General features: G+C 36.0%; 1 protein-coding gene across 1 annotated transcript; it reads left to right on the forward strand.

Annotated features, from left to right (window-relative positions):
• Window positions 1-472: 472 nt before the first annotated feature.
• LOC134533268 (protein CWC15 homolog) lies at window positions 473-12,558 on the forward strand. The gene is made up of 6 exons (XM_063370712.1): window positions 473-703; window positions 2,046-2,207; window positions 4,619-4,753; window positions 5,585-5,747; window positions 8,529-8,633; window positions 9,077-12,558. Exons 2-6 carry the CDS (start codon window positions 2,077-2,079, stop codon window positions 9,212-9,214), a joined length of 672 nt encoding a protein of 223 aa, XP_063226782.1. The 5' UTR covers window positions 473-703; window positions 2,046-2,076; the 3' UTR covers window positions 9,215-12,558.
• Window positions 12,559-17,583: the final 5,025 nt, after the last annotated feature.

Below are 17,583 nucleotides of genomic sequence, written 5' to 3' on the forward strand. Positions count from 1 at the left end.
AGCTTGCACGGTGCAGCCAGTAGGCAACACGTAACAATCAATCTTACTAAAACGTCAATTTCTGGGATAGTTCTAAGATTCATGTAGCGTCGCCGGAGTTACGGGCCTATGCGTTCTTAGCCCAGTGTACTACTTAATTATAATTGTGAAGTGTAATCGTGCTCAGGATTCTAGTGTGTTATGTTAGGGTTTGATTTGTAATCATCGCATCGTGTCCAAAGTGAATGACTTTACCGGGTAGTAAAATTGTGAGCCGCCACTGAGTGAGTGGTCGCGCGTGTGACGATTCGTTTCGGGACAACCGTTATGGCCAGGACGGGCAGCACTATGTATATGGCTGTGCCGGAATAAATTAATAAGAAATCAGCTGGTATTTTCTTGTTCTTTTCAGGCATCCCGAGTGGCCGAAACTGCTCGGGGGGCCCTACTGTGTCGAACCACTGCCTCTAGCCACAAGGCCGAACCTACCCTGAGATTCCGAACAATACTTAAGTCACTTAAATTCACATAGTGGTAGGGGGGTTCGCGTCATTTTTATGTCATCAAATAAATCTTTCAATATTAAGAATTCATATTCTGTTCTGTGTATCATTCTTTGGTTTTCTTTATTATCATTAGTCTAGGTCGAGAATTTTCGTAATAACAAATGGAAGGGAATGTTTTGATGATGATCTGTCGTCATATGTGAAGAATCTGATTTTAAGTAGGTATATTCATGGTATTGAAAATAGTCTTTGATGTCTTTTTAAAACAATATGCGTGTACTTTAGGTTTCAATGTATGTAAATATTTTTTGAGCTTAGTTTTGTAATGTTTATAATCACGATCGACGGTTCAGCAGGACAGGGAACATGTGCCTTGTGGTGGAAGACTGTGTAGTGTATGGGGATGTTGAGGTGAAATGTTTGCAGGTGGTTTTGGACAGGGAAGAATATGTAGAGAGAAATTGTAATAAAAATAAATGTTGGCAAGACCAGGGGAGCCAGATTCACAAAAATCTTTTGTGAATAAGAGGTTCTACCACTTTACTTTGGGTAGGTTGGGAAGGGAGGGGAAGAAATGGGTGAATTAAACATTTACAAATACTTTGCAATGGTTCTCCAAGGGGAAATCTTTGGTGGGGGACCATGTGGAGAAAGTTGTAAAGAAGAGCAGGCAGGCTGTAGGTATGCTGTGAAAGATACTAAGGGGAGGAAGTAGTGTGCTGAAGGAGAAGGTATACACCTCCATGATGCTGCGATATGGGATCTACCTATTCACTGCGGTACTCAAGAGGAACTGGAGGGTGTGCAGAGGAGATTAGCTATGTGGAAGAAGGGCAAATAGAGGAACATAGGAATCAATGTAAAGGGGGAATATGTCATTAGTCTGTTGGAGATAATGACATAAATTGGTTGGGAGAGTTTAAAAGATCAAAGGTATGCAAGGAGATTGGTAGGATTTAGCAGATGTTAAGTGAGGTGGAAGGGTGGGGGAATGTTGGGATAGATTCAGAAAGGTATTTAGAGAGGGGGGGACAAACTTGCTAGTTACGAGAACACTTGGGCAGTAGATTAGTTTGAAGAGTTTGTATTAGCATTGAATGTTTATCCATAATTATTTTTTAAAGTTTTTTTATTCAATATTTTCAGGGTAAATTATAGAGTAGGTGCTCACCTAAAAAAATTAAATTAAAATCCTGAAAATGGTATTTTTGAATTCTTGATGATTGTGTTAAACAGCATAGCAATATTTTTAGAAGTTAACCATTTTAACGTTTGACTCAATTAAGTTGGCTGCACTTAAAAATAGTGTAAAATCATTGGAACATTGGTTAGGTTAGTTACAGTTAAAATTCTGTAAATCGGCATAAACTTTTGATTAGGTAAGGTTAGCAACATTTAAAATACTTAACTACATTTGTTTATGATAAGTGGCACTAACTGTAGAATATAAATGTTGAAATCACAATGACATTAATGTACCGTACATAGTCACAACCTTAAAATCTTTGGAACTAGGTAGAAAGAAAGCTCTGGCAGTGTGTGATATCACCTTTGTTTAAGATTTCAGGTTGACGAGCATTGCTAGCCTGCAATGACTACAGCTGCAAGACCGACCTTTGAGCCAGCCCGCGGCGGGCAGGGCAGAGGGGAGAAAGATCTCAGTGCTATTTCCCGGCAGTACTCCAGCAGAGACTTGCCGTCTCACACGAAACTGAAATACAGGTGCGGCGTGTGCTCTCCGGCCTTTTGAAAATGATGCGGATAGTGCATTTCAGCTATCTGAATACTTTAGAATTAACTTCTGACAGTTATTCCTATCATTTAAAAAAAATAATTTATTGCTTGTTTTCACTGTATGTCAGGGAGAAACCTCAATAATGGACAAATAAAAATAAGCCAATGTCAACTGTTAAATGAATAAACAGCACAGTGAATTTCTTGGAAGAAATTAGTCAGGAAAATTAACACTGTGGGCTAACAACCAAAGGAACAGTTGAAACAGGAACAGAAAAATCAGACGAACAACAACCTTGGAAATACAGCGACAGTCAAACCCAGCAATGATACAAATCAGATAATATGGACGACACTTCAACGACGCACACGCGAATCCTTCCAGCGATGAAACTAAACAGATATTCTGGACATGATTACGGTACAGGTGAACACAGTAGGCTTCAAGGCTTCCTAAGAGACAGCAGTTGTCCGGTGTTGTGGTTTCTCTGTGGCATAAGTAAAAACCTGCCATGGTGAATATCCATAAAATTGTTTTAAATCAATCTCCCAATTTGCAAGAATCATTCAAAGAATGCATGAAATTCAACTTGTTCTTCTAAACACAGCCTGTCTCCAACTTCTTTTAATTTAGAACACATTAGGATGAGTAGTTTCTTGTTTTAACGCCTTCTCAACTGAAAGAAAACAATAAGAACTCTGAAGTGTTCAGATTATCTGGAATGGCCTAAAACATTTGTTGGTAAAGCACAGTAAAAGGTCTTTAATCGGACATTCTGTGTTTCGTCACATTGTGTAATCCGTTCAGACAAGATTTATAGTTTTATTTTTAGTTCAATTTTGTATTTAAAATAGAGGGTTTCATTGTTATTGTTTTAATTGTTTTATAAAAGCAGTTGGTAATACTTCACTGAAATAGGGGTAAAATTTTTATGCTCCGTTAAATTAATTTTAATGAATTGGTATAATACAGATACATTCAGAACAAAAAATCGGCGAGCATTAGTTGTTTAGATTGATTCAATAAGATATGTAGCTGCCCAATAAAACAATTTAATTTAATTTTTCTGATCCATGCACTTAGGTACAGTTTTTGTCTGCAAATAACGACATTCCTTTGAATTTCAAATGTTAAAAAAAAATTTTATGATTTTAATTAAGTTTTCGTTAAATGCTTCTTAATTCCATGATATAACTTGCATTTTGTTGTTCTTTGGTTCTGTTGCATTTCGTTGTTATGCTGTGTTTTGGCATACTATTTGGTGTTATTTTGGTTTTATCACAGTTCACCGTATAATCTTTTCCCTAATAATCCAGCATAAATAAAGCTGCTCGCATTCAATTTTTCCAGGTGGATTCTGGCTGTAGACCTTGGCCGCCATACATTACTGTGCTGTCAGTGATTTGAGTTCACACAGAGTTCATCAGCGTTCATACGCCTCCTTAATATCTTTAAGGAGTCCTTTGTTTGTCTTTAATTAAGTAAGGGCTCTTAAAAGTTATTAAATTTCACTAAGAATCCTTAAAAGCTCCTTAATAAAGAATGATTGCAAGTAATAGATAAGTGCAGGCATTTGAATGTTATTTTATTTAAGATTTTCCAGCAAACAATGTTTGTGCATGTGCAGTACAATTGGTGACTTTTGGGCCACGTGATTAGAAGTTATATGTAAAAAATGTTTTGAATTCATTTTGTGTATTTTGTATCTCACTTTTAAACTAAAAACATGCCTTACTTTGAACTTATAAAGTGAATGTAATTAGAGATCAAATTACTGCTGCAAATATCATATATTTCCACATTTCCAGAGATAAGTCTAGACTTTATTGGCTTATCTGTAAGAATTGAACTAACCAAAAAATTATGTTTGTGAATGGACTATTCAGTATTATTGCTGTGATATACAGACAGTTTTCTACCTCTTGATGGGTGTATGGCAATGCAGTAAATTAGTCCTTAAAAACTTAATTTTTGATTGCACAAGAAAATACAAACCATGGTTTATTGTTCTGGTTGGTTTTCATTTCTGTACAGTGTTTCCTGTTTTATAGCTGGTTGCAATTCATATTTCATGGATACATTTTCATAATGATTTTTTTTAAGAAGACCAACACCCGACCTAATTTTTTTATTTTTTATTGAGCAGTGTATTACAATTTTTTTTTTTATATTATAATTTTCCTTGGTATTTCTGTATATTGACATTTGATAATCATACACACTTCGAATCCGGCCCGGCATTGATCATAAATGTGCCATATTAAAGACCTTTCACTGTAGTAATTAAAAGGAAATCAACTATGTAAAATGTTCATTTGAGTTATTTTTTTAATAATAAAATATGTTCACAATTTTTCCAAGCACAATGTTAATACATATTTGGTGTTTTTTTTAATAGAGAACATGGACAAGGCAACACTGATGATCTTCGATCACGTGATTTCCGCAAGGAACTCGAAGACAGAGAGAGGGAGAAGGACAAGACTAGCTCTCGAGACAGAAGGACCACCGATTCTCGCGACAGCAGTTCCCAGTAAGTCCTGGCGGCCTCGACCCTTTGGTTCGTAGACTGTGTTTCACATTTATTTTTGTACTGACAGCACCAAGGTGGTCACTGGGCAGTAAAAAACTTTTCTGGTAATGCCACTAGCCGTTCGGCAATCTCGATTGTTGAACACTTGCCAGCAGTATCTGCAATAGGAATAATGGTGTTTGATCTGGATAGTGAACCAATGTTGTTAACATACATGATAAGAGTGCAGAGTTTTAGTCTTGTCAGTAGTCACGTGTACGCTATTCGGGCAGCGACTTTTGTTTATATCTCATGCTGCAATAAATTTCTTGCTTTTCTCTGTATGACTGAAAAAAAAAAACTATTTTCAAACTTCCTTTCTATAGAGCATATGTATATATGAATGTGTGTGTATATATACATACATAAACTCATACATATACGTGCAGGAATAAAATTAAATTAAAAAAAGAATACCACTCGGGACGTTGGACATCACATTTCTTGCTAGTCTTGAAATTGTTGATGAACAAATGGTCTATTCTGCATATAAAAAATATTTAAATTTAATATCTTTGCCGAATGGAATAGCCAAATTTCAACAGTAGGAATGCTATATTTTTTGTTAAAACGTATATTAGATCAGCATCACCACCTGTTCCCCCATTTTGTGCCATTGCCTGCACTCCAGTGGTATCGCGCTCAGCCAGAATTGGCAAAGCATAGTTCCTCAGCTGGACGGCCTCAGTGCACAAAGGACTGCTTGTCAGTGATCTCAGCTGCCGACAGGAAAGGGAGCGTGAACACGGTGACCCCCGGAGTGTTTGCGACAGTGGTGCTCGTGATCCCCAGCAAGCGCCCCAAGCTGGATCAAGTCCCGGCGGCCAGCCTGGATGCGGACGACCCTCTGGACGATGACGACTCGGACGATGCGGACAGCGATGACGACACGGCGGAGCTGCTGGCCGAGCTGCAGCGCATCAAGAAGGAGCGTGCCTTGGAGCAAGCCAAGAAGGCGAGTGGCTCGACACGTTCCCGGCCTAGCTTCTTAGGGGCCCAGTGCACGCACAGCTTCGACTGACAGCTTGCCCCACGCACCTGCAGTTCAGACTGTCAGTTCGCGACCTGGTTGAGTGGACTCTCGTAGACACGTTGATGATGGGGTTGGGGTCCCTTTGGTGTTAGTTATCCCGCCAACATTCAGCCTTATCTATATGCTTTTGAAATCAGTCTTTTGTGGGGGGTCACTTGAAACTGCAAGAACAGTGGCATTCTATTTACGCCACTTTACGCAGACGGGGCTCTGGGATCATGCCGAACCCTCGAGAGGGACAGAGAAGTGCCGCTGCTGATCAGATTTTTGTGTATCTGTGTATCGGGAGGGACGGGTGGTAGCTGTGTCCGGGAGAAGGTGGTGCCTCCCCTGGACCCCTGCTGGCTGGCAAGCCAGACTGACTGGCCGACCTCGTATCTAGCATCCGTGTTACAAAAACGTAAATGACTTCCAGGTACTTACTTATTAGTACTTATCATTGGTTTATCTAATATTTCTCGTAACTCCCTTAAGGCAGATTTTATAGACGTGACGAAAAAACCAAAACTGAACTCCAACCTTACTACTTGCTATAATAATATGCATACCTCAAAACTGCTTAGTTTAAATGTTATTAAGTGTAATAATTAGTGTTGGGCCGATTCCTAAAATATACCGATTCCGATTCCATTTTCGATTCTTAAATTAAAGGGTCGATTCTTCGATCCGATTCCGATTCCTTAATTTTTAGCTGACAATGTTCAACAGAGTAATATACTTAGAAAAAAAAAGGTTGTTTATGATTTTAAAAATATAATTGCATAATTATATATAATATATATATTATTGATATAATTGTGTTTCATTTTCTGTGCAGAAATTAACATTATATACAGCTTATATTATGTTAAAAAGTATGTTCATTACCATCAAGTTATGCTACCTTGAATTTCTAGCACAATTTGGCCTTTTAACCTTGCATATAGTTAGACGAAACATGTGTTCAAACACTGCCAATAATCAAAGATGTCTTATGACGTATTTTGTAAATAATGTTATAACTTAACCAACTTTTGATACCTTACATTATCAACTCAATTAATTAATTGTAAAAAAAGAGGTTTGTACGTTTAGGTTAAGAATTTTATTTTCAAGCGCAAGTAAATAATGATCCAAATAAAATGACAATATAACCTCGTTGATACATATTTCAAGGGACCATCTCACTTGGTGAAAAGAATAAATCCATCCAGTCTTGCAGTTCTTCACAACCGTAAAGAGAAAATAAATTTTCGGTTCTTGACTAAGAACATTCTGCATCTCAAAATGTCCACATTTTATGGTGAGATTTTCTTACACAAAATAATTAAACTCTTAAAAAAATCTCGTGTTAACATTTAATTCATTTCAAAAATTTATCGGAAACAATTCTGTTAAACACAACTACTTTCAAAAGATTGTTTATGTCTGGTAATAAAAATTTACGAACGTTTCAGCAGCAATGTTTGGAAATCCAGATTAGCCAACTGCCTTTCCAAAATATATCTAATGTAAAAAGAGCATCGCTGAACACGCACAAGAACGCCGATTTACAGCAATTTGGTTATGTTGCTTTTAAACTTATTTTAATATGGTCGCAGTAATCCACTGTCAATTTGGGTAAAATCTCGTTCAAAAATTATTTCATTTAATTCTGTAAAGTTTAAAGTGCAGAGATGTGAAACATCTTAATTTTCACGTTCACGTCACCAAAGATTTGGTTCATGGCCGTATGGTTTACCATGGCCGGTAGCACAAACAAAAAATTAGGTTGTTTACAATGGCAAATGTAGCTGCCATGATCAAGTTGTTAACGTTTACGTTATTTTACTTGCCGTTTACATTTACATAATTTTCTTTAAACATTTATGGTTTTGTCTAGTTATTTTTGAAGGTTTACTATTAAATGCAGTGCTGCTGCAACGTAATTTCCGAAAAATGCTTTCGTTTAAAGCGGGAAAGTAGATACTGCATTTGTACTATAGGGAAAATGGCGGTGCAAGTAAATAAATACGTTAATTACCGTAATTCGTAAATCAGTTCCGTAAAAAAGATTGTATTATGTAGTTTAAAAATTATATTTGCATTCATTTTAGTATTTTCTTACGTTGCGTAGGAGATGTATTTTGTAAACTTAAAATCAATGCAGGAATCGGTCATGGTCGATTCCAAAACCATTGTATTCTGAATCCCACGATTATACTGGAATCGGTGGGACCGACCGATTCCGGAATCGGAATCGACCCATCACTAGTAATAATAATACAAAACAGGGTAAACATACACTAATGCCTGCTTATTGTAAAATTATACTTGCATCCTATTTTATTAACAATAGAAATTAAAATTCAAAATAAATTTTAATTACTTTGTAAGTTAATGTTTTTTTTTAAATAAGTTTTCCATTTCATGAAAAATTTATTGGTTATGAGGTTTGGAGAGAATATGCAGAACATAATTCTGAGGCACTTAATGCAAAGGAATTAATATTGACAAAATTTTGATTTATGAGGTTTGATAATCAGGTAGATGTACATGTGTAGTTTATTCATGCAATGTTATATTAAAATGACATCTTGTGTGCAGAAGTGTATGCAGAATTTCATATACAAGGAGGTGGGGGTCTTAAAACATGTTTGCGTGCTGTTTTCTTTCAAGTACTTTCTTCCCCTATGCATATGCCCCTGCTTATGTGTCACTAACTTTATTTTGTGTGTTTTGCAGGAAACTGAGAAGCGACAAGAAGAAGAGAGAATACGAATGGAAAACATTCTAAGTGGCAATCCACTGTTGAACTTATCAGCTCAAGTGCCAAAAACTGATCTGAAGGTATTATTAATTTTTAAATAATATTAAAACAGTGTGAGTTCATCATTGTTGGTACATGTAATGACAGTAAATTTGTTACCGCTGTACAATGTCAAACTTTTTTTGTGCACGAGACATTGTTTCTTTGCAAACTATATTTGTCGAGCATGTGAGTGGCTTTAAATTATAATGAAAACAGGTAAAAAATTCACAAAAACACACACGCACAAATCTCGGTGCAAGATATCAATTTTCCTTTGAGCAACAGCAGGTTTACCAATCTTGGATTTTGTTAGAACCCGTGATATGCAGCATTTCCATGTGGCATTGTCAATTTTGTAAAAAGCTTTTCCAAACACAAATTTCTTGAAAAAATTTTTGGCAATTTGTTTGGGGAAATATGGTAATTTTAATTTTTTGTTTTGTTTTTGTATTAATTTTACTGTGTTTTTGTTATGCTACAGGTGAAACGACGGTGGGATGACGATGTGGTTTTCAAGAACTGTGCCCGTTCAGAACCAGAGAAGAAAAAGGACCAGTTTATTAATGATTCCCTGCGTTCAGAATTCCATAGGAAATTCATGGAGAAATATGTGAAGTGAATTTGGAGATTCTCTCTGGTATTTCATGTTCCCATTGCTTTCAGTTGTCTGCTCAAAGGAACTGTAAACGTGACTGAGCTGTACGACACACCCAGTGTTATTTCTTTGTGTTTACTGAACCATACATTTTTGTTATGTAGCATTAAGGATATTATATTGGGCTCTTAAATTATAGGAAAATATATTAATTTTGTATTTTTTCCTCCTGTATACTTGAATAAACATTATAACCCTTTATGTACACAGGTTTTAGATTAATGGACATAGTTTACTGACATTTTGTTCAGATATGTTTTTATTAGTTTTGCTCATATTTTAATTTATAAGCTCTGTACATCTTGATATAACACGACAGAATGAAAAAGAACCTGTGTAGATCCCACTGTTGCCGGGTAGTCATGTGACGAGCGAGTCAGAAAGTGAAGGGGGTCAGTCGAACAGCTGCCTGTAAGCTGAGAACATCGGTCACGTGTGATCCGAGTTACACGATCCAATTTATGGATCTGCATCTATGTCTGAATTTAAATTACTTGTAAAATCAGTTACACCACTGCGGGGCAAGCAGGGAGATGTAGTCTACAATTCTGCGAGACATTTCAGTGAAATTTTGATGTACGATGTCACTGAAACAACTAATGCTGCAACAGGTGTTTCAATACCAACAAGAGAACAAACTTGGATGAAGGGAAATGGAAAGGTAAACAGCAAAACCATTCTGATTATTTGACTCCATCAGGTAAAATAAACAGAGCACAGGAAAGGAATTAAAGTTTACTGAGAACAATCATCTAGCATTTTTGTCCAAAAGAATTAGGCCCAACATTAAAAAAGTTAAATAAGGCTTTCCAAGAAGACAGAGATTTAAATTACAGAGAAATACTTGAGAATTTTGTTGCTAGGTTTTCTCCAGGAAAAATGTTAAATGGAAGAAAAATACTTTGGTTGAATAGCTTGGACTAACTATTTATAGAGGGTGCTAACTCGAAAAAATACATGAATTTTGTAAGACTGGAGGAACCTTAGTTATTGTTAACACACAGCGTAATTTGTCAGCACTCAAGTACGGAAATTGGTGTCCTAAAATCCATCGGGAAACTTGCACAAATAATTTCTGTGCATGCATATGAAGACCTTTTCCATATAATTTTTGTAGCTGACTTAACCAAACTTTCACTTTAGTAGTATTATATGTCTTTTTTTCCAGAAGTTGTTACATGACATGAAAAATGCTTTTTAGTGGGATTCTAATTATCATTCTTACTATTTGAATTTTATATTCATATTTGCAAATAATTTGGTATTCATATTCAATTCGAACTAAAAAAAAAAGTAAAAAACCTTTTATCCACACAAGTGTAATGAATACTAAAGCACTTTGGTAAAATATTGTTGCAGTTATTATTTTTGCTATGTTGTAAATTAAACTTTGTTCATAACAGTTTCTTCAGCCATGCTTTTGTAAGGGCCTTTGAATTTGTGCCTATCTGAAATAAGTTTGTGTATTTGTGAGTTAATAAATTGAATCACATATACACACAACTTCACAGGATGTAATATTGTTTGGACAGCTATTTAAAAAGCTGGAACTTGAGATTAGGTTACCACACAAATGATAGGAGAGAAAGGTGCAGTTCGAGTCCGCTGTAGATTTTTCGTAAAAATTTATGTATAAAATCATAACAAATGTTTCATATTAATGTGTGATTTAACTATCCATCTCTTTAATACAGTGGTTACACAGAGTACACAGATAAATCACAACTTCATGTAGAAAGGGTGTATGATAGCTAAAGTAACACACGTACACCTCACACTTTCACATTCGCTGAGGTCTGGACTTTTTAGCCTTTTTGGATTCCTTTTGATGCAATCTTTTCTCTGACTTGTGTTTTCTATAATTCCGGGCATATTTACGAGTGATATGAGGCATTTTAAATTATGTTATATTTTTCATTTTAATACCGATTTTCACTTATATTCCGGTGAATATTTTTATTGTCTCACTTTGGGTCCTATTGGTGTTCCGCAAGTTTTTTCCAATGACACCCAAATCAATGTTCCAGCTAAACACGTTTACATTCTATACCATTTTAAAACTTTACACAAAGCCAATTCATAACAATCATTGGTACGATGATGTCACAGGCAAAACAATACTGTGTTACAGACTGTTCAGACATGATCTCTCCGTTGTGGGCTCAACCATTGTTGACGCATTATTAGTGTCGTAGTTATTAGCGATTCAAATCTGACTGTATTTTGTCACACAAAGTAACTGTAACGAGCGAATAGACATTGTCACTTCAAAATAAATTCCTGAGTTACTACATTGCTGCTCATGTATGAATGACTCAAGTGCAGTGGTTTGTTTCCACCCCTCTCCCAGCTCACCACGAGAGGGAAAGGTAGTGGATGAGCATGGAGAGAACCGAGAATAATACTGTACGCTCACCAGAGTGCAGATGAACTGCTGTCAAGGATTGTATAAAGATGTGTGTTTTTTTTTAAGTGCTATACCTTGTGAATAATATGGAAATTACACGTTTAGGTAGTTAATGTTGGCAGTGTGAGTTAACATAAAGTTAATATCATTTGCCTTCTGGATCATAAAAAGGTATATTTGCATAACCAAAATTACTGCTGAAGAGCTGTTGTTTGCTCACTGGGTTAACTTTTTTTAATAGTTATTATCAAAACAATGTAATGTTCAGAGATAAATGCATGAAAATAATGTTTAAAAGAAGCAGACTTGAAATTATTAATGTATATAGTTTATTTTTGTATTGTATTAATAAATAATTAGGCTAGAACTAATTTTTAAACTTTTACTTATCTTATCACTTACACAGTTTTCCATTAATGTGTAACTATTTTAGATAAGAAGTTATTCTTCATTAATTTGAAGATACTGTGAAACGTATAGTCATTTTAATGTATGTATGTACAGAAATAGGATTTTAATACTCATAAGTTTTGGAACAACTTTGCCGCAATAATTATTACCTAGTTGTTTAGTAATTAGTGTTTAGCTATAGTTTGTTGCTTTTGCTGTTAATATCCTCCCAGTGGTATGCATCTGTTGCTTTTAAAGTAATGTTGCCAAACATAGACCTAACAATTTTTCAAGTAGTGGGGAACATTTTTGACACTATATTTCCAAGAAATCATATTTTGTAGTATTAAAGAAGTGATTTAAGGAAAGTCAGTCTCTCTGGATAAGACAGTTGATGCCTTGTGTAATTGATCAATTGTATTGTGTAAAAATAAACCCCTGTAATATACGTGTGTGTGTGCACACACACTTGCACATGATACAATTAAAAATAAATATATTCTGATTCTTTTGCTTGAATTTGTCATTTCTTCAACTACATGTTAACCACAGAATTGATATTCGTATTCATTCAGGCTAACAAACAACAGCTATTTGTATATTGTACATACATTGTGTTACTCGATAAATGCACCAGTTATAGTTGCATGTGGAATGGTAACACAATAAGCCTTAAAAAATTCAAGCATCAAAAATAGTAACTCATTCATTACATTCATGTTTCATAAACTAATGGCTCTTTTGTGGACAGCTTTCTGCCTAATGTTGGGCAGGGAACGCTAAGAACTATAACAACTAATCGTAACCCAACAGCAGTTTTATACCACAAGAGCAAAATTAACGCTTACAATTGCGAATAGCTGGTGAGCATACCTTATTACTTGTCTGGTTCCCGACTTCTGACAAGATAATGCTGTTGCGATGCCTGTAGGGACCAGGACAGAACATGGTAACTGATAAAAGATCTCTGCATCTGCACCAACACACTTGCCGTACCTTTGACCAAACGCGTGTAACTTTCAAAATAAGTATAATTGCCTTTGTATAAATATCTACATAGATACTACTAAACATATACTAAATAGATATAACAACTGAATGTTTTTGTTCTTCATTCTTATGTTTGCAGCAATGATTTTACAAAAAAATTCAAATAGCTTTTTTTTGCTAAAAAATTTTTTAAATTAAAAATTTAAGGATGTGAATTATTGAAAGAAATGACTGACCCAGCTATACATTATTTTCTTTTAAATGTTTGGGTATTGTTTAGCTTTGTAGTTCTTATATTCATTTTATTCAAGTTATTTCATATTCTAATGTTAAATTATGATTATGGTTTTAAATTTGTTTTGTTGGCATATACTCATGTATAGAAAATATGCCTTTTTTGGAATTTTGGTAAAATTGACCTTAGATCAGTAAAGTAAAAGTCATAGACAAAACTGTGTAAATGATCCTCAATAAGTATGTTAGGTTATTCTTTTGGGAATCAAACACACAACTTATTTTTTTGTTGGCATATTACTTATAGAGCTAATATTTTTTTAAACTTTATTAGGGGGCAAGTTTTTTAAGGCTGAAGCAAAATACAAAAATTTATATTAGCACATTATAATAAGATTTTTAAAAATATATAATAGGGTTACAGTTGGGCCAGCCTTCAAACATTTATTCTTATCTTGTAAAAATTGAATGGTTCATAAGCCATAGCACAAGGTATTGGGAAAATAAGTAATATGAGGCCTTACCTTTTGTATTTATATTTATTTTCGTGAGACCAGAAACGAACCCAGGAGGGAAATCTGTAGGGTACGAACCCCTCCCTTCTGGGATCAAAACAACAATTACAGCAACTTAGCTACATAAGGTTACAGTGAAATAATTTTTGAAGGGTCATTGTAATCCTCAGTGGACTACAGTATTGTATTTTCTCCCCAATATAGCCCAACATGCTTCATATACGAAAGAGGCAGGAATCATGTTTCCAAGACAAGTAGTATATGTTTAATGCCAGTTTGCATATGTGTTACTCTAAACATGTATCTCATACAAACTTGACATGTGTGTTTCATGCATTTAAAAACATTAATTCATTTGTATATTTATGATGTTTGTTAATGTAATCATCAAAGAATTGACAAGAATAAAGTATTTAAAATATTAAAAAAATCAAAATATAAAATGTTCAGTTTTCTTTTCTCAAGCAAAATCATTACGTACTTAAATTTCTGTGGGTGAACATTGGAGTTCTAAATGTGTACTATTCCATGAGATTTTAATCTGTCAATCTATTTTCTTTTGTAATCCACGCATGAAGAAAACTCAAAAAAATATACCTATAGTGGTTGTACTGAAAATCCTGGCTATGGCCCTGGTGGGACAGTAGGAGAAAATTGTATAAATTTAGTTTGTGGTACAGATGAATCTAGTGTTGAATGCTGGCAATTTGAAAATCCATTTAAGGGAGGGAAGGGTACAATATTGTACTGTAGCTTTTTCCTCCTCAGCGTTTATTAAAATAATAAAACTGAAGTACCTAAGCTACCAATTTTATAATGTTGCTGCAAAATTTACCAATTTACTTCATTGCATGTTTGTCTAGTTTGATATTGTTATACAATACAGTTTTTGCTTGATGTGAACTTTAAATAAATTTCAAATTTATTTTAGGGAGTTAAGAGCACCTGCCTCTGTGGCATTGTTCTAAATATTGATGCTGAAATAATATCATGGTAAAAGTTCCTAAGTCTACAGAATCTTGTCTATTGTTTTATTTTATCCAGCATAGTTACTAACTAATCATTTCAATACTATTTTAGTTGTAGTTTAGGTAAGTTTAACAAGATTATTTATTTAATATTTTTTATTTTTCCAACATTTAACTGACTTCAGATAATTAGGCTGTGGAGCTAAAGAATCAATTTTTGAGCTATTGCGGTAAAATAGTCAGTTTTTGTACACAAATATTGTAAAACCTGAAATAAACTAAGTGGCCTGGAAGGTAGTGTAAAAGGAGCAGCGCATACCTTGATCTACATGTAAACTCACGAATTGAATGATTAGTTAAATCATCACACTGAATTAAACATGTTAGGTACGAAGTGACCTCCATGCTTCGGGAAATCTAGGGTAACTCCAGGAGGAGTTTGGGCGTGAATACGTCTTTAAAATTGCATCCATTCAAAAAACGAATAATAACAAAATCGGGGGACACAGTTTGGTGTTGCAGCTACATATCTATCATTCCCATCCAAATTTTAATTACACAACTGGATAGCTAATGGATCAAAGAATTCGTTACGCTAAGTGAGGACTGTGACGCATCGCGCGCGGTGGAGGGGGAAGCGCCGTTATTTTGAGGTTATTTTGCTGAGTTTCGAGATTTCCATTTAGTATAACCGTTGACTCGGTGAAGCTACGACGTTCGTTTGAGTTTCAAACGTCAGCGTATTTCAAGGTGGAAAATGGTGCTATTTAAGCAGTTTTATTATCTAAAAATTGATTACACAGCACTTTCTTTGCCCCCGTTTGCCCCCACTTCAAGGTTTCGGAGGAGGGGGGGGGGGGCAAAATACCCTTGCCTTCCCCCCCCCCCCCCCCCCCTGTTGTTGCGCCCCTGCGTATACGGTTGGAAAGGGCGTCCCAAAAGCAATCGAATGATACCAATAAAACACCATATTATGACCGAGTGAAGCAGTGCCAGGAACGTAAAAGAATGAATGCGGCCGAGCGGATCAACGACGGTGCCAGTGCATCTGGGGCGGTTGAAATTATGCAAGTGGATGATGAAATCGCTTCTATATCGACGCCGGACTGTAGGCATCGATTGTGTACGATCGTCGATTATGAAGACACATTGGGCAGCAGCTAGCGCACTTTTCACTACGACGTTTGTCAACAATCCATTCGGACATAAAGTGTAATGTGTGTGTGATCGTCTATGGTTTCTGCGCTCATTGAAGCCAACAAAAGACAAACACTTACCTGTCATGTACACGTATTCACGTACAACACACGGCCGTGTCCATGACAAAGCCATAAACCCCCCCCCCCCTTTTTTTTCGGGTGGGACTGGCGTACAAAGTAGGACGCTGGTGCAAAACAAGTCACCTGAATGTTAAGAAGTTCTATGATCTGTAATACTGAACGTAAGTACTTTCATAGAACTTTTGATAGAAGAAACGTTTACACACGAATTTAAGTATGTACCTTCTGAAAATAGCTCGGGATGGACTATCGCCCCTTCGAGGTAGAGGTGGGTCGAAAAGTATCAACCTGATACTTTGGCACTGATACGCGCCTGTATCAGGAACGGCAAACGAGTACACTTGAAAAGTATCAAGTACTTTAGTATCAGTTCAGAATTCGCCTGGAACAACACCACGGCCCATGTGCGCAGAACCCGATCGCAGATGACGGTCACTTGGGCGGAGCTTGTGAAAGGGGAGGGAGCAGGAACGACGAATAAGGGATAAAGAAGGGAAATAATGTAGGGGAGGAAGCGCAGAGGAAGGCGTTGAAGGAGAGGCGCAAAGCGAAATTGTTACGAGTCGTTTGGTTATTGTCCCACATCAAAGTACGCTCAGTGCGCAGTGCGTGCACAGTCTCGTTCAATAATAAAACTAATGAAATTTTAATATTAAAAAGTACATTAATACAAGATATAATATTTATATTTGTGCACCTAACAGCTATGAAAATGCAAATAAATTCTCAGTTGACACTAATAACAGATGTAATCAACATATGGACTTTTTTTTCCGAAAACAATTAGTAACTAGTGTTTTCATCCATTAAAAGATTACGATTTTATCAAAAATTAAAAATTAAAAAAACAGATACGTACATTAGTGAGCATACTATATCAATGTTTACGTTTCAAATGTTTCTTCAGATTAGTCGATGATTTTTTAGTCGATCAGTTTTTGTTTACATAAATTACAATTAGCAAACTCATTATTTTCCGTAAAAAAATTCCACACAAATGAAGTCTTTTTCCTGCACTTATCCATTCCTTATTTCACAATAAAGATACTAACTACAAAAAAATGACAGCCCGCAACAATGTACATGGTGGTAATTAATACACGGCCAGGACGAACTGCAGTGAATGTTGAACTGATTGATACTGGCTGTATCAGGCGGGCATGAGAGTAACAGAGGTAGAGAATTACCGGGCTTGATAAATAATGTATCAGAGACACCGATACCTTTTGACGCTGGTGATGACGGCACGGAGGATGTGTACCCTGTAACGTGAATGCTGATACCATGTCGCTTCCTAGGACCGCTACTGCTCTGATACAAAAGTATCAGAGACTTGTAACTAGGTACATTACTGTATCAGTATCAGGTTGGAACAGATACCGAAAATTGCTGTAACAACCCACGAACCCACCTCTACTTCAAGGCGACTACGGGAAATAGAAGCGCAGAGCTGGTGCTGGAAAAGTTCACGCGCAGGCGGCGGTATGCGCCGCTACGCCTACCACCTGGTTCTTCCCCCCCGGCGCGCATCGCGCACTGCGCAGGACCG

Source organism: Bacillus rossius, chromosome 1 (genome assembly GCF_032445375.1).
Source record: "Bacillus rossius redtenbacheri isolate Brsri chromosome 1, Brsri_v3, whole genome shotgun sequence".
Classification (NCBI taxonomy): domain Eukaryota; kingdom Metazoa; phylum Arthropoda; class Insecta; order Phasmatodea; family Bacillidae; genus Bacillus; species Bacillus rossius.